Below are 27,383 nucleotides of genomic sequence, written 5' to 3'. Positions count from 1 at the left end.
CAGTAACCCAGGAGACAACCCCTCAGCTGGGGTTGCACCTCCAAGAGGTCAGGAACCGTTGAGTATGCGAGGATGAAGACGTTGTGCACACTGCCTGGGTATTGGGCGCAGACGTGCATGACGTGCACCTCATGGTCACACACCAGCTGCAGGTTCATCGAGTGGAAAAGCTTTCGATTTGTGGTGAGTGGGCCGGTGCTCGTAGGGCGACATGCATCCTGTCGATCATCCCCTGAACCTTGGGAATCTCGGCGGTAACAATGAGCCCCGCTGCCCGGACCTCCTCGTTAGCTCCGTCCACATATTTGATATATTGTGCCCACCGGGCATAAAGGGCCTCTATGACAGTGCAGTTGCACCTGCGCACCGAGGTCTGAGATCCCAGACAGATCTCTACTCGGCGCCTGGAAGGACCCTGGTGCATAAAGGTTCAGGGCAGCCATCACCTTGACAACCACCGGGAGCGGGGGTCCTCCTCCATACCCCTCGCAGTGCCAGGTGCACCATGATCTGGCAGATATGTCGCATATATGTCAGCCGGAGTCTTCAACGTCATGCCCGGTCCAGCAGGTCCTCGAATGACAGACGCTGCCAGTACACGCAGTGCCTCCTTCACATCTCCTCCTCGGACTGTTGTTTGGCCGGCTCTCCATCCTCACCAGCTGGCTCCTGTTCCTCTGGGGCAGCCTCCGTTGCTGCAAGGTCTACCCTGAGCAGCTCCAGCTCGTACACCCTGAGTGCATCCCCCAGGGTTGCAGCGACTAGGATGAAGACCACCATTCCTGGCTGGATTCCAAGTCCATGGTCTATATGGGGTGGAAGTCAGACATGTTAGCATGGTGCGTACCCCCGTACCCAACCAGGTCCAACAGGCCAAACGGTGGCCGCGGTTTGCACTTTATCCCTGCCCCTGCATGTCCTCTTCCCCATCCCCACCCACCCAGCCGATCCCCCTGGCACTCTGCCCTCTACACCTCTGGCCCCTTCAATGCCCGGCACTGTTGCGGCCTCTGGCTCTGGTGCCCATCCCTACTGCCAGGGGTATCATTGGCTGGCGCTACCCATGCTAGCTCTGTGGTCCTTGGCTCCCACCAGGCGCCCTCCTGCAGGGGCTAGCGTGGGCACATCCCTAGGGTGGGCCGCATGCTGCCCCACGGGTGGCATGCGGTTGTTGGGGCAGGGAGGAAAGTTGGTGGGTGGGGGATGGAATGTAGAGGTGGTGGGGTGGGGGCACCTATATGGCCGGTGTCATTGCGTAACCAAAGGTCAAGGAGGGCAGTCAGTGGGGTGCGCAGCAAGATGGCTGCCTTATAGGCTGCGGCAATGGCGGTCCATGTCTGGGCTCCCCAGTCCTGTGGTCGTCAACCCGACACCACTGCCCATCCCTTGGTCACCCCACGCTGCCCCCCCTCCCCGGACCTAGCAGACGGATCTCCAGCCAGCCCTGCCAGTGGAAGTCCGTCAGCCCACGGTCGCGCCTCTGCATGTCCTACCTCCTCTCCTTCATCGGTCTGGTTTTGAAACCAGAAGTGAAACTCGCCGTCGGTAATTCCTCCCAGCAGAGCATCGCGGAGGCTCTGGAAATAACAGGTCAGGCCCATTAATGGTAGCACAGGGGTTAGCAGCGCTGCTTCACCGCGCCAGGGTCCCAGGTTCGATTCCCGACTTGGGTCACTGTCTGTGCGGAGTCTGCACTTTCTCCCCGTGCCTGCGTGGGTTTCCTCCGGGTGCTCCGGTTTCCTCCCACAGTCCCGAAAGACGTGTTTGTTAGGTCATTTGGACATTCTGAATTCTTCCTCAGTTACCCGAACAGACGCCGGAGTTTTAACCACCAGGTATCAAAGGGAACAAAACAAGATAAACAACAACCCCACCCAATAACAAACCCCAGCCAACATGTCTTTAATAAACAGGACCTCCTTCCCCAGCCCCACTTTCCACTGGTCCTTCTAACCTTACTCAACACCCCATGCCTCTTTCCCCCCCGTCCTGATCCCCTCAAGGCGAACTTGATTTTCTCGAGTCTGAGAAACCCCGCTATGTTGCTAACCCATACCCCCGACTTTGGGGTTCCGAGTCCTTCCATACTAGTAAGCTTCGTCTCTGGGCCACCAGGGAGGCAAAGGCCAAAACATCGGCCTCTCTCAACCCCTGGGGCTCCCAGATCGTCTGACACGCCAAAGATCGCCACCTCTGGACTCGGCACGACCCACACCTTTAATACTTCTGACAAACCCCTGCCAAAATTCTCTCGGCCGCGGACACGCCCAAAACATTTGGCCATGGGTCGCAGACCCCCCCGCACAGCGCCCACACCTATCCTCCACCCCCTCAAAGAAGCTGCTCATCCGGGCCACAGTCACGTGCGCACTGTGGACCACCTTGAATTGTATCAGGTTGAGCCTGGCACACGGCGAGGATGCGTTGACTCGCCTCAGGGCCTCCTCCCATAACCCGGCCTCCAACTCCCCACCCAGCTCTTCCCATTTACGTTTCATCTCCCCTATCAGGGCTCCCTCCCACTCCATCGGTTCCTTGTAGATCTCTGAAACCTTCCCTTCCCCCACCACTGCTCTCGATATCACCTTGTCCTGCAGCCCCTGGGGCGGCAGGTGCGAGAATGGCCTCCTTCTGCACTGTAAATTCAATGATAATCTATGATTAATCTAGGACAAAGGTTCGGCACAACATCGTGGGCCGAAGGGCCTGTTCTGTGCTGTATTTTCTATGTTCTATGTTCTATGTTCGAAGATCAAAACCTGCCTCCGCACAAAGTTACTCACTTGCAGATACTGGAACCCTTTCCCCCCCTGCAACTCAAACTCCTCCTCCAGCTCCCCCAATCTCAGGAAGCCCTCATCAATAAAAAGATCTACAAATCTCTCGATCCCCGCCCGCTGCCACCTCAGGACCCCCCCCCCCCCCCCCAATCCAGCCCCTCCAGAGTGAACCGGTGGTTACCACCTATCGATGCCCATAACGACGCCCGCCCCAGCCCTATGTGATGCTGTCACTGTCCCCACACCCTCAGGGCTGCCACACTACTGGGCCTGTGGAGTACCTCGCCGGCGAAATCGGCAGAGGTGCCGTTAACAGTGCCCCTAAACCCGTGTCCCTACATGAGGCCACCTCCTCCCATCCAAAACCAACCTCTCCCCCACTACCCACTTCCTGACCATTGGTATGTTCGCCGCCCAATAATAATTTATAACGTTCGGAAGGGCCAGCCCGTCGTCCCCGCTCCAGCAGCACCTTCTTCACCCGCGGGGTTTCACCTGTCCACACAAACCCTGAGATCACCACATTCACTTTTTTAAAGAACAGCTTGGGGATAAAAATTGGTCGGCTCTGAAAGACGAACAGGGACCTCGAAAGGACCATCATCTTCACTGTCTGCACCCTCCCAGCAATGACAGCGTATCCCACCTCCGAACGTCCTCACCTCACCTGCTCTACCAACCGACCCAGTTTCAGCTTGTGCAGCTGCTCCCACTCCCGTGCCACATGGATGCCCAAATACTCAAAGCTCTTACCCTTACCACCTTGAATGACATCGGCCCTCAATCTCTTCTCCTGCCCCCTCGCCTGGATCGCAAAGACTTTGCTCTTTATCATACTCAATTTATACCCTGAGAACCGACCAAATTCCTCTAGTAACCCCATAATCCTTCCAATCCCCCAAGCGGATCTGAAATATACAAAAGTAGGTCATCTGTATATAACAAGACCCTGTGCTCCACTCCCCCCTGCCGCACTATCCTCTGCCAGACCCTTGACGCCCTCAGTGCCATTGCCAAAGGTTCTACAACCAAGACAAACAGCAGTGGGGAGAGTGGGCACCCCTGCCTCGTCCCCCAGTGCAGCCTGAAATAATCTGAACTCACTCGGTTCGTCCGCTGCCTGTTATTACAACCAGACCCAGTCCACAAAACCCTACCCAAACTACCCCAGGACCTCCCACATACAGTCCCACTCCACTCGATCAAAGGCCTTTTCTGTATCCATGGCGACCCCACCTCAATCTCACGCCCCCCTGGGGGCATCATGATCACATTGAGTAGCCTCCTGATATTGCCCACCAGATGCCTCCCCGTCTGGTCCTCCCCATCACCCTGGGACACAATCCTCTATTCTCGAGGCCAAGATCTTAGCCAATAGTTTGGCATCCACATTTGGCATGGAGATCGGTCTGTGTGACCCACACTGTTCCGGGTCCTTTTCCCGCTTCAAAATGAGGGAGTTCGAAGCCTGTGACAACGTTGGATAAAGATTATTATTATTAATGACATGCGGATAGCGTTCACTTTACGTGTGGAGTAGAATGCGTTGACGCCACTGTCAAGGCGCCGGAGCATGGCATTCTGGCATGCGCCTGCCACTGGCCACAATTTTGGTCTCACGCGTGATTCTCCACCCAATCGCGTTTCACGATCCTGGCGTCGCTGGACTGGGGGAATCCCGCCCAAGATGTCACCCATTTAAGATCAGGATGAGGAGAAAGTTTTCTATGAGGGTGGATAGTCTGTGGAATTCCCTTCCCCGGGGAACAGTGGAGGCAGGGGGCGCGATTCTCCACTCCCACGCCGGTTGGGAGAATCGCCTGGGCCGCCAAAATTTCCGGGGACGCCGGTCCGACGCCCTCCCGCGATTCTCCAAAGCGGCGGGAACGGCCCGGTCGAGTTTTGCGGGCCGCAGGTCGGAGAATTGTCGGAGACACCCAAAATGGCGATTCTCCGGCACCCCCGCTATTCTGAGGTCCGGATGGGCCGAGCGGCCAGGCCAAAATGGCGGGTTCCCCCCGGCGCCGTCCACACCTGGTCGCTGCAGTTGTGGGCGGTGCGTGAACGCTGGGGGGGCGAGGGGGGATCCTGCACCGGGCTTCACCTGCAATGTGGGGTGGCCCGCGATCGGTGCCCACCGATTGTCGGGCCGTCCTCTCTGAAGGAGGACCTCCTTCCTTCTGCAGCCCCGCAAGATCCGTCCCCCATCTTCTTGCGGGGCGGATTTGGACAGGACGGCAACCACGAATGCGCGGGTTGGCGCCGGCCAACACGCGCGTGCGTGGATGACGTCCGTTATGCGGCGCCGGCCGTGTCATCTATGTGGCGCCGCTTTTACGCGGGCGACAAGGCCTGGCGGATGACGCGGCCCCGATACTGGCCCATTGTCAGGGCCTGAATCGGTCGGGACCGGGGCCGTTCCGCGCCGTTGTGAACCTCAACGGCGTTCACGACGGCGCGGCCACTTCGGCGTGGGAGTGGAGAATCCCGCCCAGGGTCTCCAATATTTCTGAGGCTGGAATGGACAGATTCTTGACTAACAAGGGTATATGGGGTACAGTAAGAAGTCTTACAACAGCAGCTTAAAGTCCAACAGATTTGTTTCGAATCACTAGCTTTCGGAGCACAGCTGAATTCACCTGAGGAAGGAGCTGCACTCCGAAAGCTAATGATTGTTGGAACTGTTGAACTTTAACCTGGTGTTGTAAGACTTCTTACTGTGCCCATCCCAGTCCAATGCCAGCATCTCCACATCAAGGGTATATGGGGCAGACCAGAAAGTACTGGTTACAATCAGATCAGCCATGATCATATGGTGGAACAGCCTCGAGGGGCTGAATGACTTGCTCCTGCTCCTAATTTGTTTGGTCATACATATCATCGAATCATAGAATTTACAGTGCCGAAGGAGGCCATTCAACCCATCGAGTCTGCTGCCAGAAACACAGCTCACTACTGCTGCCTTTGTTGGCAGCTCTGTCAGCTTTTGGTGGGATTCAACATATCAACATTTAAATGAAGCCCAAAAATTAAAAATTCCTAAGGCCTCATGTTGTAGTAAGCTCTTCACTCCTGTCCCAGGTCTCATGCAGCTGTCCACCCCCAGGTTAAAATTAGATTCTAGATTCCGAAATGAGAATGTTCCATTCTCCCAACACTATAATCCCAAGTGTTGGACTGTTGAAATCCTCCAGCCTCTTATAGTAATGTTGCTTACCCTGAACTTGTGGATACTTTGCCAGGATCTGGATAGCCCATTGCAGTGTCGTGCTGATTGTTTCAGTTCCAGCCAAAAATAAGTTCATTATTGTCCACAACAAATTCATGAGAATGAATTCCGAGTCATGCTCGTGTTCCTCCTGAAACAAATGTAATCTACTTTTAAAATATTAACGGCCTTATGCTGTGTGTCGTCACTTTCAGATTTCTTTTCAAATACAGGTTGTGCTATTAATCAATCCACATGTTACATTTTTTAGCTGCTTATGTATTGGTGTCAACGGGACATTTACGACACTAGTTCCCAAAATGCTGGTCTTGTTTAGCTGGTGTTAAGCTTTGTGTAAACCTGTTGGACTCACCACATCAGTATCCAGCCAAACCCCTCCTTACCTTCGGGGAGGAGGTACGAAAATTGAACCTGTACAAATATAAAAGGAAAACTGCTTCCAGTACCTCCTCCATCTTGATGAGGAAACAGTCGATAAAATCCCTGGGAACATCTTTCTGCAAACTTTCTTTATGACTTTGAATCACTTGTTTTATAAAATTCATCAAATCTTTTGCATTTTGGAAGAGCTTTTTGTGAGGCCCAGGCAGGAAATCCACGATCGTCGGGAAGTTATTGTACAGCTGCAAGGCAAAAAAAATGTTTTTTAACACTTAGATTTCCTGTCATATGGTGTCATTGGGTCTCATTTACCGGCGCCTGTTCGGGTACACCGAGGGCGAATTCACTAACCTGCACATCATTGGACACTAATGGTCAATTTAACATGTCCAATCCACCTAACCTGCACATCTTTGGACTCTGGGAGGAAACCGGAGCACCCAGAGGAAACCCACGCAGACACGGGTAGAACGTGTAGACTCCTCACAGGCAGTAACACAAGCTGGGAATCGAACCCGGGACACTGGCGCTGTGAAGCAACAGTGCTAATAATGCATTGAATTGCTCAGCATACTGAAGGTGTGGACTAACCAGGGCTTTGTTTGGCTGAAGCATGACTTCTAATTGGTTAAGTTCTAGACCTCTAGATATAAATGCCTCTGCTGCAAATATAAGCCTCTGAGCCTTGACATCATTGGTGAATGGGTGCTCACTACATCGGGACTCAAGTGACTGTGCGGAGTTTGCACTTTCTCCCCGTTTCTGCGTGGGTTTCCTCCATGTACCCCTGATTCCTCCCACAGTCCAAAGATGTGCAGGTTAGGTGAATTGGACATGTTAAATTGCCCATTAGTGTCCAATGATGTGCAGATTAGGTGAATTGGATATGTTAAATTGCCCATTAGTGTCCAATGATGTGCAGATTAGGTGAATTGGACATGTTAAATTGCCCATTAGTGTCCAATGATGTGCAGATTAGGTGAATTGGACATGTTAAATTGCCCATTAGTGTCCAATGATGTGCAGATTAGGTGAATTGGACATGTTAAATTGCCCATTAGTGTCCAATGATGTGCAGATTAGGTGAATTGGACATGTTAAATTGCCCATTAGTGTCCAATGATGTGCAGATTAGGTGAATTGACATATTAAATTGCCCATTAGTGTCCAATGATGTGCAGATTAGGTGAATTGGACATGTTAAATTGCCCATTAGTGTCCAATGATGTGCAGATTAGGTGAATTGGACATGTTAAATTGCCCATTAGTGTCCAATGATGTGCAGATTAGGTGGGGTAAGGGGAATAGGGTGGGGTGTGGGCCTAGGTAGGGTGCTCTTTCAGAGGGTTAGTGCAGACAGACCTGATGGGCCGAATGGGCTCCTTATGCAGTATAGGGATTCCTATTTGACTTTGTGATCCTCATAAAGTAACCCTAATGCCCTTGGCCGCAGTTTGATTCTTCCTCTTTATAACTTCTACCTTGTGTATACACATTTTTGAAATGTGATCAACCTGAACAAAACTAATGGAAGCCTGACAAATGTAGATAGCCTCTGTAGATAGATAATAGAAATAGTTGGAAACTGTTACTCAACAGTTTAGGCAACACCAGTGGAGAGAAAAAAAAATTTCAGGTCTAAAGGTCGTCAGTCTGCCTGGGCTACTGAATACTTCCAGCATTTTCTGTTTGTATTTCATGTTTCTCGGTATAAAAGCTCAGGAGGACTGGGAAGGTAAATTAAACAACATTTAATTCGTAAACATAAAGTAAAAGGCTGCAACGTGGCTTCCAGCTCACAGGTCTCAATCGGGACGACTGGCAGTGCCGACCCCATTCCGGGTTGGATTATAAAGGGTGAATTTACGAGCCCCGTTGTGCGGACCTCGGCTCACTAGCGGGGAGCTGATATTCCACGAATCTCACGGAGAGATCAGTCGATGTGTCCCGTGGGTCTTGTGAGGGGTATTATACGAGCATTCACAGTATTTTGTCTTTGCAGACATATTTTCTGTCGTGACTATGGCCGGGATTTCCCACCCCCGCACCATGCTTTCCAGCGGCGGCTCGCCAATGATCGCCAGCGGGATCTTCTGCTCCACCAATGGCGTTTTGCATTGTTCACCGGTGAACACCTGAGGTCGCCATTGGCAGGAAGGGCTGGAAAACTGAGCTCTTTTTTCTTTCTTTTTTAGTTTATTGTCTAAACCAGAAATAGAAAATGAATAGTCGACCATTACTCTCAGATCCCTTTCTAAACCTTCATTTCCAAACTCAGATCATTATTTATCCATTTAAATTCAAGTTGTCATATATTTCCAAGTTAAATAATCAATTTAAATCCTCCTGCAAATCTCCAGCTGCTCCTCTCTCTGCCACTCCCATTATTTGAGCATCTTCTGCAAATGTGACAGTTTAAGTTGTTTCAGTCACATTATGATTTTAAAAGAAAGGGAAATACCTGTATCCAGGGGCCACTTAAAATTTGCAGATTTTCTGCAAACAACTCAATCAATGTGAGAAACCTTTTATCTTCATGATCAAACCGGTCTCCAAAGACGATGGAACAGATGATATTAGATGATGCACATCTCAGCAGAAAGTTTGGGCTAAGTGGGGTATCTGATATAATCGAAAGAGAAGGTCAGTTAGAAAAGTGTACTGTGATACATAAATAACAGAGGAAGATATTAATATTTCATAGATATTAATATTCAAAAGTAAGTAAGTAAACAGAGGCTAAAAAATTGGTTTTATTCCAGGTTCAGGGCCAAAATAGATGACTGCTCAGTGTGAATGCTGGACGTCTGAGACTTGTTTGAAATTGGGCCTCGGAGCTCATCACCATGTTTCTGGTGAGCTAGAGTTGAGCATCCAGAGGCAAACCTTTTTTGTCACCACTTTGTGGCCGGAAAGCAGGCACAATGAGGCACAATTTCCTCCCAGTGTCAATTGGCTTTTGGATTAGGGGAGCCGTCATATCTGAATTTAAATCTGTCCTCTTTCAGTGCCCATCTACCTGCGTTCCCAGTCGGGGAGGGTATCACTGGAGTCAAATTAGGGTCAAGTAACTGGTTTTACTTCATAATCTTCCAATGTGCTGAAGCGCACTGTAGAGATCCCACCAACACTCTAGCTGAGGCCAATCAAGATCGGGGGATTAAACCTGGAGCATTTCTAGTTTGTGCACCTCAGTATTTTCATTTCATTTTTTCATCTGAGGCCAACCAAGATCAGGGGTGTAATCCTGGACGATTTCTAGTATTTGCACCTCAGTCACTCATTGCTGTTAATAGTTGAGCTATCCTTAACTTTCATTTAAACCTTGGGAATGTTGGCTGACATTTGATGCCACTATCCCTTTGCTAACAGCAAGATAAATACCTAAACATACAGAACGGTTTTTCACAAACCAGCATGTTATAACAGATGCCTGTAGAAGTAAAGCCTCCTTAATAACTGTTGAGAATCAAATCATACAGCACATTCAGCCCATCCTGTGTGTGCTGGTTTTTGGGAAAAGCTATCCAATTGGTCCCACTCTTCCACTGTTTCCCCAGGGCTGTGAAGTGTTTTGCTATTCAGATATGCTGTATATCTAATTGTCTTTTGAAGGTTACAATTGAGTCTGCAGCCAACACACAGGTAGGCAATGCACTCAGATCATATCTTTGCTACGTTAAAAAAAAGTTATCTCCCCCTAATTCCTTTGCAAATGTCTTAAATCTGTGTCCTCTGATTATCGATCCACCTCCCACCAGAAAGGGCTGCTACTCACTTGTACTCCCAAAACTCCTCTGAATTTTGAACATCTTTTTTAAATTCCCCCTTAATCTTATGTTCTCTAAGAAGAGCAACCTCAAGTTGCTGCACATACTGAAGCGCCTCATCCATGGGATCAATGTAAAATTAATTCATTTTATTTTCTTCCTTTCTCCTGAAGTGCACGACTCCTGCCGGGTTGAGCTTGAGCAGCTCTCCAGTTCTTCATTAATGTAGACAGGTTATTCAGTGGTGTGGGAAGGCATCACTGCAACCAGGACAGAAACCTGCCTTCACTTGACATCCATCTGTGAGGAGACACTGGACATTGACTGGGTAGAAACCCAGGGTGAATTTTTCTTTCTTTAAACTTCAAGTTATAAAGTTATTTATCTCAACTGTGAGGTATAACTAGGATAGGAATGGAAATGAAGGAATGTTGGAAGATAGCCTTACATTCAAGACACAGCTGGAATCTAAACTTGGTATAATAAAATTGATGATTCATAGAATCACAGAATTTACAGTGCAGAAGGAGGCCATTCGGCCCATCGAGTCTGCACCGGCTCTTGGAAAGAGCACCCTACCCAAGGTCCACACTTCCACCCTATCCCCATAACCCAGTAACCCCACCCAACACTAAGGGCAATTTTGGACACTAAGGGCAATTTATCATGGCCAGTCCATCTAACCTGCACATCTTTGGACTGTGGGAGGAAACCGGAGCACCCGGAGGAAACCCACGCACACACGGGGAGAACGTGCAGACTCTGCACAGACAGTGACCCAAGCCGGGAATCGAACCTGGGACCCTGGAGCTGTGAAGCAATTGTGCTAACCACAATGCTACCGTGCTGCCCACGGTATTGTTCCCAGTATTTCTCTAAATCCCATCTCTTCTGGACATTCGTGGGAAAATCATGATAAAATGAGAGGCACTGCGTTGATGCCCATTACATCTTTCCACTTATGCAGCCTTAAACCCACAACCAAATTCTAAATGTTCACAATGGCTCGCTTCTCTTCCTTTGTTCTTTCCATTTGATTTCTCATTCTTTCTGAAATATATTGTAACTGAACATGTGAACTCTTGATGACTCTTGATGTCAACTGCAGAGATAGTGTTCACTCTGTATTGATTCTTAGTACTATTCCATTTCTACCTGAACTGCAAATTAGCCCTCCTCCCCGAAGAACCACCTATGTGTTTTAACTCAGTATAATCAATGAGATGATTCTACCCAGTCCTCATCTTCCCACAGAAAACCAGTACTTCTGACTTGTTCAAGAGGGCTCAATGGAGGTAGAGAAAAAACAGGGAACTATAGGCCAGTTAACCTAATGTCGGTAGTAGGGAAGTTGCTGGAGTCCATTATCAAGACTTTCATAGCACAGCATTTCGAAAACAGACAAAATCAGTATGGATTTACAAAAGGGAAATTGTGCTTGACAAATCTACTGGAATTCTTTGAAGATATGACTAGTAGAGTTGACCAGGGAGAAATGGTGGATATGGTTTATTTGGACTTTCAGAAGGCTTTCGACAAGGTCTCACATGACAGATTACTATGTAAAGGTAAAATATATGGAATTGCCGGTACAGTCTTGAGATGGGTAAAAAGCTGGTTAGCAGACAGGAGGTAAAAAGGTGGAATAAACGTGTCTTTTTCTGATTGGCAGGCAGTGACTAGTGGGGTGTCGCAGGGATCCCACTGTTCACATTATATATTAATGATTTAGATGAAGGAACTAAATGTATTATATCCACATTTACAGACAATACAAAGTTGGGTGGGAGAGTGAGCTGTGAGGAGGATGTAGAGATGCTTCAGAGGGATTTGGACAGGCTGAGTAAGTGGGCAAATGTATGGCAAATACAGTATAATGTGGATAAATGTGAGGTTATCCACTTTGGTACCAAAAATAGGAAGGCAGATTATAATTTGAATGAGTGTAAATTGAGAGAGGTGAATACTCAGCAAGACCCTTGGTGCTGAAAGTAAGCGTGCAGATAAGCAGGCTATAAAGAAGGCAAATGGTATGTTGGTCTTCATAGCGAGAGGATTTGAGTACAGGAATAGGCATGTTTTACTACAATTGTAGAGGGCAGCACGGTAGCACAAGTGGTTAGCAGCGCCAGGGTCCCAGGTTCGATTCCCTGCTGGGTCACTGTCTGTGTGGAGTCTGCACGTTCTCCCCGCGTGTGCGTGGGTTTCCTCCGGGTGCTCCGGTTTCCTCCCACAATCCATAGACGTGCAGATTAGGTGGATTGGCCATGATAAATTGCCCTTAGTGACAAAAAAAGGTTAGGAGGGGTTATTGGGTTACGGGGATTGGGTGGAAGTGAGGGCTTAAGCGGGTCGGTGCAGACTCGATGGGCCGAATGACCTCTATCTGCACGGTATGTTCTATGTATAGGGCATTGGTGAGGCCACACCTGGAGTATTGTGGGCAGTTTTGGTGTCCTTATCTGAGGAAGGATGTTCTTGTTATGGAGGGGGTGAAGCAAAGGTTTACCAGGCTGATTCCTGAGATGGCAGGACAGTCAAATGAGGAGGGACTAAGTGGGTTAGGATCATATTCATTGGAGTTTAGAAGAGTGAGAGGGGATCTCATAGAAATTTGTAAAATTCTAACAGGATTAAACAGGTAGATTCAGAAAGAATGTTGTGGATGGTGGGGGAGTCCAGAACTAGGGGTCAGAGTTTGAGGATAAGGGGTAAACCTTTTAGGAATGAGGGGAGATGAAATCTCCTCACCCAGAGAGTGATGAACCTGGAATTCACTACCACAGAAAGTAGTTGAGGCCAAAATATGTCATTTCAGGAAGCAATTAGATATAACTCTTGGGGCTAAAGAGATCAAGAGATATAGGGGAAAGACAGGAATAGGGTATTGAACTTGATCAGCCATGATCATAATGAATGGCAGAGCAGGCTCCATGGGCCAAATGGCCTCCTATTGATTCTATTTTCTATTTCCTGAGTTAATTGCCATACACCCAAGTACTGACCAGATTCTTGAGGGGTAAGCAGACACCTTTTCCCACTTCTTTATCCAATTGCTTTATCAGTAAGCGAAGGATATTTTAAATTTTGTTTTTTATTGTATCATTTTATCCATGCCACATCCTATCACTCGGTTTCATTCCTATCTTTGGCTTGGAACTTGAAAAAAGAGAGCATCTCTACTTGAATTTGAAAATGACATTCCTCCAGTATTTTAGTCAGAAACCTTTTTTATTTTGGATAGCTGTAACTAGAAACTGGGCTTCCTCCAGGATCCGTTCTTCAATACTCTTTTTCCCCATTCCAAAATTCCTGAAGGTGCTGAGCGTGAATTTGCGAAGCTGTTTCCATCTCTCTCCATTGCTGAAGACAATTCCTGAATCAGAGACATTTAACACAAATGTAAATAACTTGGGGGTGGAGTTTTCCATTTGCTCCGGACAGAATATACGGAATATTTTTCAATATATTTTTCTCCTCTTTCCCACAGCCTCCAAGTAGCTCACCCAAGCGGTCATTTTTCTGGGTGCATGTTGGGCTTTGCAGTTGGCCTCAGAATCCCTGAATTAGGGAGAGGAATACAGCTTCCACGAACTCCTGGTGCAAAGTGTCCATAATGTAGGCTATGATTATAGTTCCAAAATAAGTGGTTAAGTTTTATTGCGCTGAGCCTTGCTGTCTCACTGTTGCCTCCTGCATCCGAAGAACAAACTTGGGGAAGGTGCTGGAAGGCTGTGTGCACCAGGGAACCGTACACACAAGGGTACGATTCATTCCACAGATGACTGGAGAAACTGACAGCCACATGCAGATCATGTATAAAACTGCTAAAATGTCAATACTCCCTTCACTGTCCATGCAGTTCTTGCTTTTTTCCTATCCAATCCCAGTGTTCTCACAAACTAAACAAATCAAGATCTGGAACTTCTATCTCCGTTATCCCACTTCTGATACCACTAAGATTTGATCAGGGGTAACAGATTTCTCAAACGTTTGAGGAGTCTAACCAGTTGTCATGGAATGGTATGCTAACGCATGCAAACACCGGTTTCGCAATCCGGCGCAGGGCGTGTTGTCACCACCAGTGGGGCCCTGGCACATGGCAGTCGGTTCGGCAGCCTGCACCAACCCTGGTTTATGGCAGGCGCCCGATGCTCAGCTCAATCATGATCCAGGTTTCCAGCGTCACAGGGCGGAGAATCCACCCCAAAATCTTAAATTATCTACTCTCCGGGGAATCTCCAGCAATTATAACAATGTTCCATTAAGAATCTCATTGTAAACAAGTACATGGTTAGAATAAATGATTATCTCACTTTTGGAAGATCATGGCGAGATTCTCCGACCCCCCGCCGGGTCGGAGAATCGCAGGGGGCTGGCGTGAATCCCGCCCCCGCCGGTTGCCGAAGTCTCCGGCACCGGATATTCAGCAGGGGCGGGAATCGCGCCACGCCGCTTGGCAGGGCCCCCCGCTCGATTCTCTGGCCCGAATGGGCCGAAGTCCCGCCGCTAAAATGCTTGTCCCGCTGGCGTAAATTAAACCACCTACCTTACCGGCGGGACAAGGCGGCGCGGGCGGGCTCCGGGGTCCTGGGGGGGGGGCGCGGGGCGATCTGGCCCCGGGGGGTGCCCCCATGGTGGCCTGGCCCGCGATTGGGGCCCACCGATCCGCGGGCGGGCCTGTGCCGTGGGGGCATTCTTTCCCTTCCGCCTCCGCCACGGTCTCCACCATGGCGGAGGCAGAAGAGACTCCCTCCACTGCGCATGCGCGGGAATATGACGCTCCCGCGCATGCGCCGCCCGGAGATGTCATTTCCGCGCCAGCTGGCGGGGCACCAAATGCCTTTTCCGCCAGCTGGCGGGGCGGAAATTCGTCCGCCGCCGACCTAGCCCCTCAATGTTGGGGCTCGGCCCCCAAAGATGCGGAGCATTCCGCACCTTTGGGACGGCACGATGCCCGTCTGATTTGCGCCGTTTTGGGCACCAGTCGGCGGACATCGCGCCGTTTCGGGAGAATTTCGCCCCATAATTGTACCTTTTGCAGACACACCGCCTGCATGTATTTTCAATCACCCACAAGGGCGAGGGTGAGCCAGCTCTTTGAGGGGGTAGAAGATTTGTGTGAACGGTAGATTTAAAGATCCATGACAATGATCAGCAAAGTGCAGGGTAGCACTCAGTGTTCCACCCAACTTTTATTCTTCAAAGAACACAAAAAACATATAATACCTGTTCCTTTACCAGACAATTGTTGGTCGAACCTTCTTGCTTGTAGATAATTAATTGTATTTTGCTGCATAACAAAGAACAAAGAACAAAGAAAAGTACAGCACAGGAACAGGCCCTTCGGCCCTCCAAGCCCGCGCCGACCATGCTGCCCGACTAAGCTACAATCTTCTACACTTCCTGGGTCCGTATCCCTCTATTCCCATCCTATTCATGTATTTGTCAAGATGCCCCTTAAATGTCACTATCGTCCCTGCTTCCACCACTTCCTCCGGTAGCGTGTTCCAGGCACCCACTACCCTCTGTGTAAAAAACTTGCCTCGTACATCTACTCTAAACCTTGCCCCTCGCACCTTAAACCTATGCCCCCTAGTAATTGACCCCTCTACCCTGGGGAAAAGCCTCTGACTATCCATTCTGTCTATGCCCCTCATAATTTTGTAGACCTCTACCAGGTCGCCCCTCAACCTCCGTCGTTCCAGTGAGAACAAACCGAGTTTATTCAACCGCTCCTCATAGCTAAAGACCTCCATACCAGGCAACATTCTGGTAAATCTCTTCTGCACCCTCTCTAAAGTGTGGTGACCAGAATTAAACACTATACTCCAAGTGTGGCCTATCTAAGGTTCTATGCAGCTGCAACATGACTTGCCAATTCTTATACTCAATGCCCCGGCCAATGAAGGCAAACATGCCGTATGCCTTCATGACTACCTTCTCCACCTGTGTTGCCCCTATCAGTGACCTGTGGACCTGTACACCTAGATCTCTCTGACTTTCAATAGTCTTGAGGGTTCTACCATTCACTGTCTATTCCCTACCTGCATTAGACCTTCCAAAATGCATTACCTCACATTTGTCCGGATTAAACTCCATCTGCCATCTCTCCGCCCAAGTCTCCAAACAATCTAAATCCTGCTGTATCTTCTGACCGTCCTCATCACTATCCGCAATTCCACCAACCTATGTGTCGTCTGCAAACTTACTAATCAGACCAGTTACATTTTCCTCCAAATCATTTATATATACTACAAACAGCAAAGGTCCCAGCACTGATCCCTGCGGAACACAGCCCTCCAATTAGAAAAGCATCCTTCCATTGCTACTCTCTGCCTTCTTTGACCTAGCCAGTTCTGTATTCACCTTGCCAGCTCACCCCTGATCCCGTGTGACTTCATCTTTTGTACTAGTCTACCATGAGAAACCTTGTCAAAGGCCTTACTGAAGTCCATATAGACAACATCCACTGCCCTACCTGCATCAATCATCTTTGTTACCTCTTCTAAAGACTCTATCAAGTTAGTGAGACACAACCTCCAGTTCTGTATCCACCTTGCCAGCTCACCCCCGATCCCGTGTGACTTCACCTTTTGTACTAGTCTACAATGAGGGACCTTGTCAAAGGCCTTACTGAAGTCCATACAGACAACATCCACTGCCCTACCTGCATCAATCATTTTTGTGACCTCCTCAAAAAACTCTATCAAGTTAGTGAGACACGACCTCCCCTTCACAAAACCATGCTGCCTCTCACTAATACGTCCATTTGCTTCCAAATGGGAGTAGATCCTGTCTCAAAGAATTCTCTCCAGTAATTTCCCTACCACTGACGTAAGGCTCACCGGCCTGTAGTTCCCTGGATTATCCTTACTACTCTTCCTCAACAGAGGAACAACATTGGCTATTCTCCAGTCCTCCGGGACATCACCTGAAGACAGTGAGGATCCAAAGATTTCTGTCAAGGCCTCAGCAATTTCCTCTCTAGCCTCCTTCAGTATTCTGGGGTAGATCCCATCAGGCCCTGGGGACTTATCTACCTTAATATTTTTCAAGACGCCCAACACCTCGTCTTTTTGGATCTCAATGTGACCCAGGCTGTCTACACACCCTTCTCCAGACTCAACATCTACCAAGTCCTTCTCTTTGATGAATACTGATGCAAAGTATTCATTTAGTACCTTGCCCATTTCCTCTGGCTCCACACATAGATTCCCTTGCCTATCCTTCAGTGGGCCAACCCTTTCCCTGGCTACCCTCTTGCTTTTTATGTACGTGTAAAAAGCCTTGGGATTTTCCTTAACCCTATTTGCCAATGACTTTTCGTGACCCCTTCTAGCCCTCCTGACTCCTTGCTTAAGTTCCTTCCTACTTTCCTTATATTCCACACAGGCTTCGTCTGTTCACAGCCTTTTAGCCCTGACAAATGCCTCCTTTTTCTTTTTGAAGAGGCCTACAATATCTCTCGTTATCCAAGGTTCCCGAAAATTGCCATATTTATCCTTCTTCCTCACAGGAACATGCCGGTCCTGAATTCCTTTCAACTGCCACTTGAAAGCCTCCCACATGTCAGATGTTGATTTACCCTCAAACATCCGCCCCCAATCTAGGTTCTTCAGTTCCCGCCTAATATCGTTATAATTAGCCTTTCCCCAATTTAGCACATTCACCCTAGGACCACTCTTATCCTTGTCCACCAGCACTTTAAAACTTACTGAATTGTGGTCACTGTTCCCGAAATGCTCCCCTACTGAAACTTCTACCACCTGGCCGGGCTCATTCCCCAATACCAGGCCCAGTACCGCCCCTTCCCTAGTTGGACTGTCTACATATTGTTTTAAGAAGCCCTCCTGGACGCTCCTTACAAACTCTGCCCCGTTTAAGCCCCTGGCACTAAGTGAGTCCCAGTCAATATTGGGGAAGTTGAAGTCTCCCATCATCACAACCCTGTTGTTTTTACTCTTTTCCAAAATCTGTCTACCTATCTGCTCCTCTATCTCCCGCTGGCTGTTGGGAGACCTGTAGTAAACCCCCAACACTGTGACTGGACCCTTCTTATTCCTGATCTCTACCCATATAGCCTCACTGCCCTCTGAGGTGTCCTACCGTAGTACAGCTGTTATATCCTCCCTAACCAGTAGAGCAACTCTGCCACCCCTTTTACATCCCCCTCTATCCCGCCTGAAACATCTAAATCCTGGAACGTTTAGCTGCCAATCCTGCCCTTCCCTCAACCAGGTCTCTGTAATGGCAACAACATCATAGTTCCAACAACAGTAACCACAATTCAGAAGGTCTTTAATTAATAGGTAACAAAGAGCTTTGTGATGCCTTGACGACAGAAAAAGTGTTTTAGAAATGCTGCTTCAATATTTCTATGATTTGCTGGAAGCAGTGGGTTGGTGACTTTGATATGTTCCTCGCCGTTCCAAATTAGGAACCAGGAGCCAAAGAATTAGGATTATCACTGGAAGAATTACCAAGTTATTCTAAGAAATGCTTTTTTCACTGTTGGTTAGTACAACATGGAACAGATACTAAAGTTGACACAGAAGATGGCTGCCTGACACACAAGATGGAGACACAGAGAATAAAGCAGACATAACTGATGCCTGGAGTCCAGCGGGGTGCCAGTGGGACAGATAGGAACAGATCCAGGACAAAGGGAGCCAGACAGGAAGATTAAGAAATACATAAATGCGGGACACCACTTGAATAAAGCTGACTTCAGCCAAGGTGTACACAATGATATGCTAATACGAATGTCTTGGGCCATTTCCAAAAACAAAGGGACAATCGATACTGCTTTTCTGCTGCTACCTGTAACCTGTAAAACCTCATTAACTATAACCATGTGTAAATGGCAAAACGCTTACAAATAGCCATGTACAATCTATAAAATGTTTAAAGATAACAAGGTGATAATTTTTTTGTATCTGGGCTCATTGTGAACCCAAAGTATAAAATGAATGACTGCCATTCAAACCACGAGAAAGGCTGGCTACCGTACCGCGGGGAAAGTACGCTTTCTCCCGAAGCTTTGTGTAACAATAAAACTGCACTGATTTGAACACAGCAAGTCTGACTCCGGAAGTGGTTGATTTTTCCCACAACAGGCTCATTCTAAATTTTCAGTTATTGTAGTAAAAGCAGCAATAATAATTCAAATAGAAAATAGGACGTTTGCTCACCGTAGTAATTTGTCAATTTTCTGAAGACAGGCAAGAGATATCTGCCACTAAAGTCATGCCCTCGCTCGATCAATGCTTCTGTCACCGCCTCCTGGCCACACAGCACCACTGCAGGAGAACTGCCAAACCAAATGGTGAATACGGGGCCGTATTGCTCACCCAGCTGAAGAGAAATAATAAATAAAGAACAACTATTAATTGTATTTCATCGACTTCTAGCAAAGAATCTCTTTCCATCCTGTTCCTAGCACTAAACTTGACTCGTCATCTTCAGTTAGATACCAGGGGCGAAATTCTCCTACCCGCCCCGCCACATTTCTGCGCCGACCGGCCGGCGGGAGTCTCCGTAACACCGGCCGGTCAATGGGGTTTCCCATTGTGGGGCAGCCCCACGCCGTCGGGAAACCCCCGGGCGCCGGCAAAACGGAGACTCCCGCCGGCGGAGAATGACGCCCCAGGTGTAGTGCTAGAGGACTGGAGAATTGCAAATGTTACACCTTTGTTCAAAAAGGGGGACAAGGATAAGCCGAGCAACAACAGGCCAGTCAGTTTAAACTCAGTGGTGGGGAACCTTTTAGAAATTAAAATTCGGTACATGATCAGCATCATTTGGGCAAATGCAGATTAATGAAGGAAAGGCAGCATGAATTTGTTAATGACAAATTGTGTTTAACTAACATTCCTGTTTCTTGATGAGGTAACAATGTGGATAAGGGTAATGCAGTAATGCATATGGACTTTGTGGTGATCCACTGTAATAAGAGATGTAAGGTAGGACCTGCACTACAGGTTTGCCGGTAGCTCCTGCCGGCTGGCTCCGCCCACGGAGAACTGTATAAATATGCATGACCTCCAGTGCCCTCCCATTTCGCCGGCTGCAGCAGGAGGCCACGCATCTGACTGTAATAAAGCCACAGTTGTCCCCAACTTTAGTCTTTGTGCAATTGATCGTGCATCAATTTATTCCAGTCAGATTTTCCACAGAATGGATATCCGAATTAAGCCCGATCGCCTGCAGCTGGATCCTCATTCGCCCGACGCCAGCAAAGACTTTACTCACTGGCTAGCATGTTTCGAGGCGTACATCAACGCGGCGGACCCCGCGCCAACGGAGGCTCAGAAGATAAATGTCCTGCATTCCAGACTGAGCTCCAGCGTGTTCCCGTTGATCCAAGACGCCACAACTTACACAAAAGCAATGGAACTCCTCAAAGAACACTACGCGCAGAAGGCGAACACGCTCTTCGCCAGGCATGTACTCGCCACCCGCTCGCAACTACCTGATGAGTCCATCGAAGACTTCTGGCGGGCCCTAATTCCACTCGTCCGGGACTGTGACTGTCAGGCCGTCACGGCCGCCGAACACGCAAATCTCATCATGTGCGATGCCTTCGTGACGAGGCTTGCGTCGGACCACATCCGAGAACGATTGCTTGAAGGGGCCACGCTCGAACTGGCGGAGTTGAAAACCTTGGCGCTCTCCATGACGGTCGCATCCCGTAACGTACAATCATACCTCTCCTGCCGCGCTGCCCACCCTTCTACCCCTTCCTACCCCTCCTGGACCCCGCCGACGACCTCCTCAGTCGGGGCCCTGCCTTCGCAATATGCCTGCACCGCACGCCGACCCACGCACCCCGGGGGTCCCCGCTGCTACTTCTGCAGTCAGCAGAAGCATCCCCGCCAACACTGCCCGGCCCACACTGCAGTTTGTAAAGGCTGCAGTAAAAAGGGCCACTTCGCGGCTGTGTGCCAGTCGCTGCGATCGCGCCCGCCATCGCCCCCTCCCCCACGCCAGGTGCACAATGGGAGCCGCCATCTTCTCCTCCCAGGTCCATGTGCGACCAATGGGCGCCGCCATCTTGTCCCCCTTCGGCCATGGGCGCCGCCATCTTGTCCCGACCCCGCAATGTGCGCACCATGGGCGCCGCCATCTTGTCCCGACCTCGCAATGTGCGCACCATCTTGTTCCCCACAGGGTCCCCAGACATCCCGACATTGGAACCGCACACGCTCACCACCCGAATCATCCGAGACTTCCAAAAAACATCTGATAAAGTGCCATACAACAAGCTTCAGAGCAAAACTGGAGCTTGAAATTGGCTGAGTGACATGAAAGAGAGAATAGTGATGAACAGTTGTCTATCAGACTGGAGGAAGGTTTAAAGTGGAGATCCCCAGGAGTTGTGTTTGTGCCCCTGCTCTTTCGGATATACATAAATGACCGAGACCTTGGTGCACAGTGCACAACTTCTAATTGTGCAGACAAACAAACCTTGGAATTATTAGGAACTGTGAGATGGATAATGTAGAAGTTCAAAAATAACAGACAAGTTGGTGCAAAAGGCAAGCAAGTGGCAAAATAAATTTAATGCAGAGAAGTGTTAAGTGATCCATTTAGCAAGGAAGAATGTAGAGAGATAATATAAAACCAAAGGTACAATTCTAAAGGAGACGGAGCAGATGGACCTGCATATATATGTGTACAAATCATTGAAGGTGGCAGGAATGTATACAATCCCTGTAGTGCAGACGGAGACCATTCAGCCCATTGAGCCTGCACTATCCCTCTGAAAGAACACTCTACCCAGGCCCACTCCCCTGCCCCATCCCCGGAACCCCACCTAACCTGCACTAATTTGTGACAGGGAGAGGAAACCTGTATATGCGGAGGAAACTCACGCAGACATGAGGACTGTCATGATATGCAGACACACACATAATGATATACAGACAAGCAGCTAATGGACACAGAGAACAGGACATGACCAATAAGCAGGCAGGACACTCAGGGGTGGGATCTGACTATAAAAGACACGAGGCACTCACACTCCGCCTCTTTCCACTGATGAACATCTAGAGAGTCAGTCAAGGATGTTGTTCCAATCTCACACCTCCACCACGTGGCTAAGAGCTAGTCTGGTTCAGTCAGACAGAGTAACCACACTTAAGTTAGCAGAGAGTCGAACTCACAGAGAACTGTGTTAATTGTGCTATTAGTTCAATAAACCTGAATGAACTAACATCAAGGTCTGGAGTATCTTTCTGATCTAAGCTGCATCCAGTTGCAGCCAGTGTTAGACCAGTGTACCTAATACGACAGGGAGAACAGTACAAACTCCAGACAGATAATGACCCAAGACATAGAATTTAACCCTAGTCCCTGCCGTTGAGGGAACAGTGCTAACCATTGTGCCACCCAGGTTGAGAACATGGTTAATAAAGTATGCGGCATCTTGAGCTTTATTAATAATGGCACAGAATGCAAAAACATGGAAGCTATGGTAACCTATGTATACAGCATTGGTTCAGCCTGAACTGGAGTATTGCGCGCAGTTCTGGGCACCACACTTGAGGAAGGAAGTGAAAGCAATAGAGAGATGCAGAAAAGATATACGAGAATGGTTCTAGGGATGAGTAATTTCAGTTATGTGGATAGATTGGAGTAGCTGGGCCTGAGTGTAGAGAGCTAACACATGCACATGGACAGAATGATCTTCTTCAAGTCACAAAGGGGAGGGCAAAAATGCATCTCACCCGGACGGATTATTTTCTAGTGTTTAACTTTCCTGGAAGTGCTCAGTTGTGGCAGGGTGCAGTTCCACTGGTATCTCATTCAAAAGACCATTCTTCATGTCTGAGTCTAGTGAGCAGCTAGCAGCTTTTTAATTTTGGGGAACCTCGCCATTAAACCCATTCCTAGTGACACATGACAGCTACGTAAATGTTTTTTCCAGCCAAAGCCACTGATCGATAACACAGTTTGCATTTATATTGTGCCCTTAGAACAGAAAAACAGATTGACAAGCAACTGAACTGAGCTAAAGGAACATTTAAAGACATTAAAACAAATGCCCAAAGTTTAGTTGGAAAGGTTGGAGTGGAGGGCAATCTTAAAGGAGCCAAAGATGGTGAGATTCAAGAAGTGAATTGTAGAGACTGGAGCCTAGACAGCTGAAAGCACATCCCGCAATAATAGAGTGAGTTGGGAATGACAAAGAAGTCAGAAATGGAGGCATGCAGAGTTCTCAGAGTTGTAAAACTGGAGGTGGTTACATCATTGAAAGTGATTTGAATGTAAGAATTTTAAACTTGAGGCATTAGACCAGGAACCAATGTCGGTCAGGGAGCACATAGGTTTTGGGTGAACGTTAAGATATGGGCAGCATGGGGTGGGTGGGGGGAGACAGGGAGGGGTTAGGGAAAGGAGGTCTGGGGGGGGGGGGGGGGGGGCGGTGCGGTGGGGGGGGGGGGGGGGGGAGGACACGCCGAACTAGATGGCAGAAATCTGTAAATAAAGTAAAGTAAGATAAAATCCTTTTTTGCGTTACACTGTACAATAAATAAAGATTTTTTAAAAAAAGATACGGGCAGCAGAGTTTTAATAGAGATGTTTATAGCAGGTAGGAAAGAGGAGGCCTACCAGGAGATGATTGCTCTAACCTTAAGCATGGGTGCAGACCCGATGGGCCGAATGGCCTACTTCTGCTCCTATGTCTGATGGTCTTAAATGCATCAATGTGGGTTTCAGCAACAAATGGGCTGAAGCAAAGGTAGTAATGGATGACTGACTGGGCTGTTTAAATGCTGTTGCAGAGGAACTTTGATCAATCCTTTAACTAAGACACTGAAGCCAATTGTAGATCTCCACTGAGATCAACTCATCCAGACCAGGGATCAAATCTGGGACATTTCTGATTAACACATTTTTTTGTTGCACAAGATCTATAATACTGGTGCTAGTTGTGCCCAGCAATGCACGAGCCTAGTGTAAACATCTGTAATCGTTACGTACTCGTGCCTCAAAGTAGCCAAGACATGAGAAAAGAAAAGGAAGAGTGGGAGGATCGGGGGGGGGGGGGGGGGGGGCAGTGCAAGAGGGGGTAGCCAAACACAACAGAAAAGAAAGGGGAGCTGCAGAGAGGGGGGGCAGGGAAGAAGGAAGGACAGAGGGCAGAGAAGAAGGGGAGGAACGGTGAGGGAACACAAACTGGAAGAAGGGCATGGGAAACGACAACGAACACAGCAGGGCAACAGACAGTAAGGAAGTCTAGGAGGAAGGAACGACAAACGGCCGAGACGGAGGCAAACACACAACAACAGTGTGATGAACGGTTACTACCTTATCATCATGTAAGGTGATGTCCCCTTTAAGACCTGGCTTGGAACCCTGGGGACTCCGCCTCTGGCTCCGCCCATCTGGGAGCCATACATAAAGGCCTGCCTCATGGTCTGTATAGCAGTCAGCTCTCGTCCATAGCTGTAGCATAGTTATTAGTCTAATAAAGCCTTCTTTACAGTTTAATCTCTAAGCGTCATTATTGAGGGTACCTCAAACAGCGAAATCCGACCGGGAGAAGCAAGCAACATGCCCACCCAGTTTTGTTTTGCTTTGCTTGTGTTGCATGTATTTTCTTTTTTTTTAAAACAAGAAAGGAGAAAGCCCCCCCCCCCAAACAAAAACATGTACATTGTAATTGTCTCCCTGTTGCTTTTATGTATATACACTTCCCCAGTTTTTACCTCCCACCCCTCGTTTTTTTACTTATGTTACGTTTTTGTTATCTATTTTTGGTTTTTCTGTGTACACCTGTAACTACCATGTACAAAATACCCAATATATAACATCTTTAAAAAAAGTTAACGTGCCTCTCAGACCAGCGACTAGGAAGACCCCTTTCTTGGCCTTGCGCCCACTGGGAATGAGATTGGGACTGACCACATTTCACATGAATGCTTACAGCAGGGCGGCACGGAGGTGCAAAGGTTAGCCCAGCTGCCTCACGCCGCTGAGGTCCAAGGTTTGATCCCGGCTCTGGGTCACTGTCCGTGTAGAGTTTGCACGTTCTCCCCGTGTCTGCGTGGGCTTCACCCCCACAACCCAAAAAGATGTGCAGGGTAGGTGGATTGGCCATGCTAAATTTCCCCTTAATTGAAACAAAAATAATTGGGATACTCTTTAAAAAAAAATTTTTTTTAATGAAAGCTTCCAGCTAACAGACAGACCTTCTTCTCACTGGGCCAGGATATGAAACTGCGGGTGAAAGGTAATTTTACAAAAGCCTGGTCTAGCTATTTTTCCCAGGTGGAAAAGATTATATTATTACTTTATCTTTGTGGTCCTACATCCATAACATTTTGGGAAATAAATGCGTTTGAGGCATTGACGTAAGTCATTTAGAAACTCAAAGGTCTAAAATTGCAACTTTGGTCTGCCAGTTTCAGTTAGGATAGTTTTAGGGACACTAGTAAACCCTCAATATCGCTCAAGTCCACCAACCTTTATTTCTGAGCAGTATACGCAACCCGAGCTGAAAAAATAGCTTATTTGGATATTGGTTGGATTAAATTTGGTTTGGCAGTGAATCTTGCTTTAGTGGGTCATCGACACTCAGTAATTTTACTAAACTGTTTTAGAATAGCTTCTGGGATGAATCCTCAGATGTGCTCCGGCCCCTGTGAATTTGTGCTCCCAGATGAGGCAAAGCTTTCAGAGGAAGGGACCAAAGTTAGAATGAAATACGTACATTTGCAGTAGTCAGCAGCTTACCTTGATGAGAGACTTGTTCGGTGCTCTTCTATTCACTTGGAATAAGTTGCCAAGAATTGGGAGGGCAGAAGGACCTGGGGGCAGCCTGCCTTTCTGCACCTGTTTGGGTTTAAGAAACCACTTAATGAACAGAGCACTTAGCAAAAGAGAAAGTAGAGTTGTGCCTGGACCATTTAAACCCATGGCGGCGGCTAAGGAATACAGAAACATTTCAGCGATCTGGTCCCCAATACTCGGAGTGCTGTCTCACTGGGGAAACAGTTGCTGGCTATCGATGGCTGTCTTCAACGGCACTGCTGCACCTCCTGTGTTGACGGCACACAGTCTAATATTAGCGAGGCTCTGAGACAGGTTGCGGTGTTTGCACGTCTGTTTCGTTTCAGAGGATGAATGTACCAACCTAGAAAACTAGCCAAAAATTACACAGACTCCAAAATGTACACGGGCTGCAAACATCTGACAACCCAGAAAGACCTTGTTGTGGAGATGCCGGCGTTGGACTGGGGTGAGCACAGTACGAAGTCTTACAACACCAGGTTAAAGTCCAACAGGTTTGTTTCGATATCATCAAGAAAAACCTTGATCATTGTCTTGTAACCATGTGATCATATACCCAGAGGAATTGGAACACTCCCTCTCCATAGCTTAGAGGAATTAGTTTAAAGTAATTGAGTATGAAAATTATGTTCTTGTTCAGGTGGGACCCACAACGGAAAATGGGTTTTGAAGAGATTGTCCCGAGCTTGGGAACAATCAATTGCAGGCAAAACCGCATTTATAACACCCGATGAAGAGCAAGTAGAAATGAATCCAGTTAAAGCACACCAGATCCCCGCATGGGGAAATGAGGGCAGGAACAGCCAACCCCAGCCCAAAGCTCAGGAATGTTATAATTGTGGACAGCTAGGACATTTTGTACGAGAGTGTAACGCACCCCAGAAGCAGCAGAGAAACCAACAGACAAGCACCCTAAACAAGAATAGGGCAAAGCCAATCCATAGCGTTAGCGCCTGTTCAGAGTGTACAGACATGAATGGCACCGACTGACGGTGATCGGGCTCCCCAACTTGGGTCTGCGACAAGTCCGGTAGACGGGTAGCAGCAGGCAAAGTTTGGGGACAACCCATAGAATTTCTTTGGGACCAGAGGGTCCCGCACCACACTCAATTCCTCCATGATGTTCCAGCGAGACACGTGGCCCACAACAGACACCATTACACTCAGCGGTTTTACAGGCCATTTACAACAGGGACACATCACAGCCCCTATAGCAATACAGATAGGTAACATAGCGACCAAGCACCCCGTAGATTTAGTTGATCTGCCCAGACAGCAGAACATATCCTTGGGATCGATTTCATGAGCTCCCATAACATTTCTTTTGATCCAGTGGACAAGTGTGTATGGAAAATGGCAAAGGCAGCACGAGCCCCGTCACGCTCACAGTAGGAGAATATGTAAATAGGATTAGCTCAGTAG

At 48.2% G+C, this 27,383-nt stretch overlaps 1 protein-coding gene and 1 long non-coding RNA gene across 8 annotated transcripts in view; one reads left to right on the top strand and one right to left on the bottom strand.

Moving 5' to 3' along the window:
- Positions 1–19,242, top strand: part of LOC140402296 (uncharacterized) — a 269,290-nt gene extending 250,048 nt beyond the window's left edge. For 2 of the 6 annotated variants that reach the window (XR_011938111.1, XR_011938110.1), the window contains 2 exons: positions 10,334–10,501; positions 18,683–19,242. This is a non-coding gene — a long non-coding RNA (uncharacterized lncRNA). Of the gene's footprint in view, positions 1–8,025; positions 8,126–8,152; positions 8,248–9,618; positions 10,036–10,333; positions 10,502–13,650; positions 13,779–18,682 lie in introns of those variants that run through there. The other 4 variants (XR_011938115.1, XR_011938112.1, XR_011938114.1 and 1 more) reach the window with 4 other exon arrangements.
- The window catches only part of LOC140402292 (cytochrome P450 2C3-like), a 66,973-nt gene extending 40,547 nt beyond the window's left edge, over positions 1–26,426 (bottom strand). Inside the window, exons 1-6 of one of the 2 annotated variants that reach the window (XM_072489958.1) lie at positions 25,905–26,426; positions 19,355–19,517; positions 13,387–13,536; positions 8,852–9,012; positions 6,393–6,632; positions 5,998–6,139 (exon numbers count right to left, since the gene is read on the bottom strand). In XM_072489958.1, the coding sequence (XP_072346059.1) occupies positions 5,998–6,139; positions 6,393–6,632; positions 8,852–9,012; positions 13,387–13,536; positions 19,355–19,517; positions 25,905–26,114 (1,066 nt within the window). In that variant the 5' untranslated portion in view covers positions 26,115–26,426. The remainder of the gene's footprint in view (positions 1–5,997; positions 6,140–6,392; positions 6,633–8,851; positions 9,013–13,386; positions 13,537–19,354; positions 19,518–25,904) is intronic. The other variant, XM_072489959.1, reaches the window with a different exon arrangement.
- Between the last annotated feature and the right edge of the window lie 957 nt (positions 26,427–27,383).

This window comes from Scyliorhinus torazame, chromosome 25 (genome assembly GCF_047496885.1).
Source record: "Scyliorhinus torazame isolate Kashiwa2021f chromosome 25, sScyTor2.1, whole genome shotgun sequence".
Classification (NCBI taxonomy): domain Eukaryota; kingdom Metazoa; phylum Chordata; class Chondrichthyes; order Carcharhiniformes; family Scyliorhinidae; genus Scyliorhinus; species Scyliorhinus torazame.
The sequence above is the reverse complement of the archived record's forward strand: the minus strand, read 5'-3'. Positions and strand labels throughout refer to the sequence as shown.